The following is a 2,879-nucleotide window of genomic DNA, read 5'->3' as shown; positions in this document are numbered from 1 at the left end:
CCAGCAAAAAACAGATGGCTTAGCATAATGAAGTAGCTGGAGGAGAGCCTAGTGAAGAGGCTTCCTACAAGCTGTGGATACAGGGTTTGGAAATGACAAGGGAGAGGGCTAGTAACAGTGAGGAAATTACATCCTTACCCTAAGGGGTGAACAAAAGCTGGAACCCAGAAGGAGAGCTGGGTAGAGAGCCTCCAGGGGAGGAGTTATGAGCTTCGGCTTAGGGTTGCAGCTAGTGGGAGATGCCCCTGCAGGGAGAGAGACAGGAAAACAGATACCCTGACCTTGCTTTTCTACCGTCAAGAGCTCTCCTGCTTGGATTTCCCAATGGCAGAAACGAAGCAGAAGTCAGAGAGCAAGAGATCCCACTGATGTAGTCCATATAGATCAGCCTCCCAGGCAAAAAGCTAGAGTGAAAGAAGGGTGAACTGTGGATCTGCAGAGGCAAGAAAAATATTTGGCACAGAAGAGATTTCTAAGGTACAGCAGGGACATTTTAAGTTAGGATGGTACCTTAAAAAAAAAGAGACAGAGAGAAAAAAACAATAAGAGGATTTATCAACGTCCACATCTCCATGAACCACAGAGTAATGGCGCCAGAGAAGCCTGATGCTTCACTAACAAAGTACTCATAGATGTGGATTGAAATAAGACACATTACCAGTGGTGCTGACACTTAACATATGCAGGGTTTCTTATTTGAATTTTCCTAAATTGACTCTTTGAACTCTCTGAAATAGATCATTGCCTGCTTGTGTCAATTTCATAACCTCTTACATTCACTGGCATTGTGTAGAAGGACAGCTGCGAGCCGGGCGTCGTTGGGAATGTGCTGGGAAGATATTTCATTCTGGTTAGTTCTCACTGGGTAACAAACCATCCCAAAACGTAGTGGTTTAAAACAACAACAATCATTTATTTTTCTCATGAATCTGCAATTTGGGCAGGACCCCGTGGGGATGGCTCATCTTTGCTCTTTGCAGCTTCACCAGTTGGCAACTGGAGAATGCACTTTGGTGTCACCTCGCTTGCATGACTGGCAAGCTGCTTCTGGCTGGCAGCTGAAATATCAGCCAGGGGAGTGGGCCAGTGACTTCAAGTCCTCTTCATGTGGGTGACTTGGGCTTCCTCACAACATGGTGGCCAAATTCCAAGGGCAAGCACCCCGAGACAGCAAGAAGGCATTTTCCCTTTCTAACCTTGGAAGTCACATGGTGTTGCTTCAACCACCCAGAATTTATCAAAGCAGTCACAAAGTCCATCCAATTTCAAGGCAGGGGACATAGACCCACAACTCAATAGAAAGAGTAACAAGGTCAGATTGTAAGAAGAAGTCAGAAAGAAGATATGGTTTCAGCCCTCTTTGGAAAATGCAAACTACCATATTAACAAGTTATAGTAAATTGAGAAGTAAAAATAAAATTTACACTACTTCCAAAACGTGTGCCACACTTTAAAAAGTGCAGTTATAATCACCTTGAAAACAACTTGAAATAAATTCTCCTCGGCGTCTTCCCTTATATTTTTCATTCGTTCCTCATGCTTCTTCATTAGCAATTTTATTTGTTCCTCCTTTTCTTCCTGTGGTTTATGGGCATAGTCCTTTTCTACTAGTTTAATTTCCTTTTGTAACTGATCAGTGTAGATTTTCTTCAAGACTTCCTCCTGCTTTCTCAGCTTTTCCTCTGCGTCCTTGTATATGGCGTCGGAAAAGTAAGCCCCGTGGTTGTTCTGCACCATCTTCTCTATCAGCTCCACCAGCTCCCGCACCTGAGCTTCCTTCGCAGCCTGGTCTGTACTCTTGTTACTGAAGGTACAGCAGCGGTCTCCACACTCCTTGAGGATGCTTCGCAGCTTTACATCCGCGCCCCGCAAAAAGTCGCCTAGGCTGTGGTCCTCCAGGTCCTCTTTGCGAGTGAACAAGATGATCATGTGCTTCATGGCTGCTTCCCCAAACACAGCCTTGATCAACGCCACGGTTTTCTGCTCTTCCTCCGTGTAGCGGCCCAGCTGCACGACCAAGACGATGGCGTGAGGTCCAGGGCAGGATGCGAGGACACAGCGGCTGATTTCCATGCAGGTGGTGTTCAGGCTCTCCTTGGTGTCGAAGAGCCCTGGGGTGTCAACAACGAGAAGGTCTCTCCCCTCCCATTTCCGGGATGCTTTCTGACAAATTTTGGTAACAGCCTGGGCAGAAAACATAGAGGTGAATGCGTTTCTCCCGAGGATGGTGTTTCCTGTGGCACTTTTCCCACTTCCAGTCTTCCCGACCAGCACGATCCTCAGAGCTTTGTCCTGGGCATCAGCCATGTTTATATCAAGAGGCCTTGGGGCTTAGGTACCCACAAGATCTTAAGAAAAGGAAGGAGAGGGAAAAAGGGTCAATTTGGGCAAGTGGGAACCGTTCCCAACTCTCTTTTTTTTCTTTCTTTTCCTCCCTGAAAATGTGTAATATTCTATTACGCATAAACAGCTCAATTGCTGTGGAAGAAATAACAAAGTACTTAAAGAGTATCCCCACAAAAGAGTCATGTCCAGATGGTTTCACATGGAACTAATTGAAACCTTTAAAGATCTGATAATCTCAGTGCTACTTAAACAATTCCTGATCACATGAAAAGGAAGGAAAACGTTCAGCTCTTTCTATGAAGCAAGTGTAATGTTGATCCCAAAAGCTAACCATGATTTCACCAACAAATAAAGCGATACACGTCTCATGTGTGAGTATTGATTCAAAAATCCTAAATAAATTATTAGACACTAAAAAGCAATACACCTTGATTAAGTATTACTGTTTCAGAAATACTAGGGTGGTTCAACATGAGGAAATTGTTTGTTGCAACACATCCCATTAATAGGTTAAGAAGAAAAGGAACTAGGTG

The 2,879-nt window shown here is 44.5% G+C and overlaps 1 protein-coding gene across 1 annotated transcript; it reads right to left on the bottom strand.

Annotated features, from left to right (window-relative positions):
- Positions 1-296: 296 nt before the first annotated feature.
- On the bottom strand, positions 297-2,307 carry GIMAP7 (GTPase, IMAP family member 7; the record flags this gene model as incomplete). Its single annotated transcript, XM_079711880.1, has 2 exons — positions 297-404; positions 1,474-2,307. The coding sequence occupies 2 exons, from the start codon at positions 2,305-2,307 to the stop codon at positions 297-299; spliced, it is 942 nt and encodes a 313-aa protein (XP_079568006.1).
- Positions 2,308-2,879: the final 572 nt, after the last annotated feature.

Source organism: Hyperoodon ampullatus (assembly GCF_949752795.1).
Source record: "Hyperoodon ampullatus genome assembly, chromosome: 9".
NCBI classification, from domain to species: Eukaryota; Metazoa; Chordata; class Mammalia; order Artiodactyla; family Ziphiidae; genus Hyperoodon; species Hyperoodon ampullatus.
Note: the sequence above shows the minus strand (reverse complement) of the source record. Positions and strands in the feature narration are given on the sequence as shown.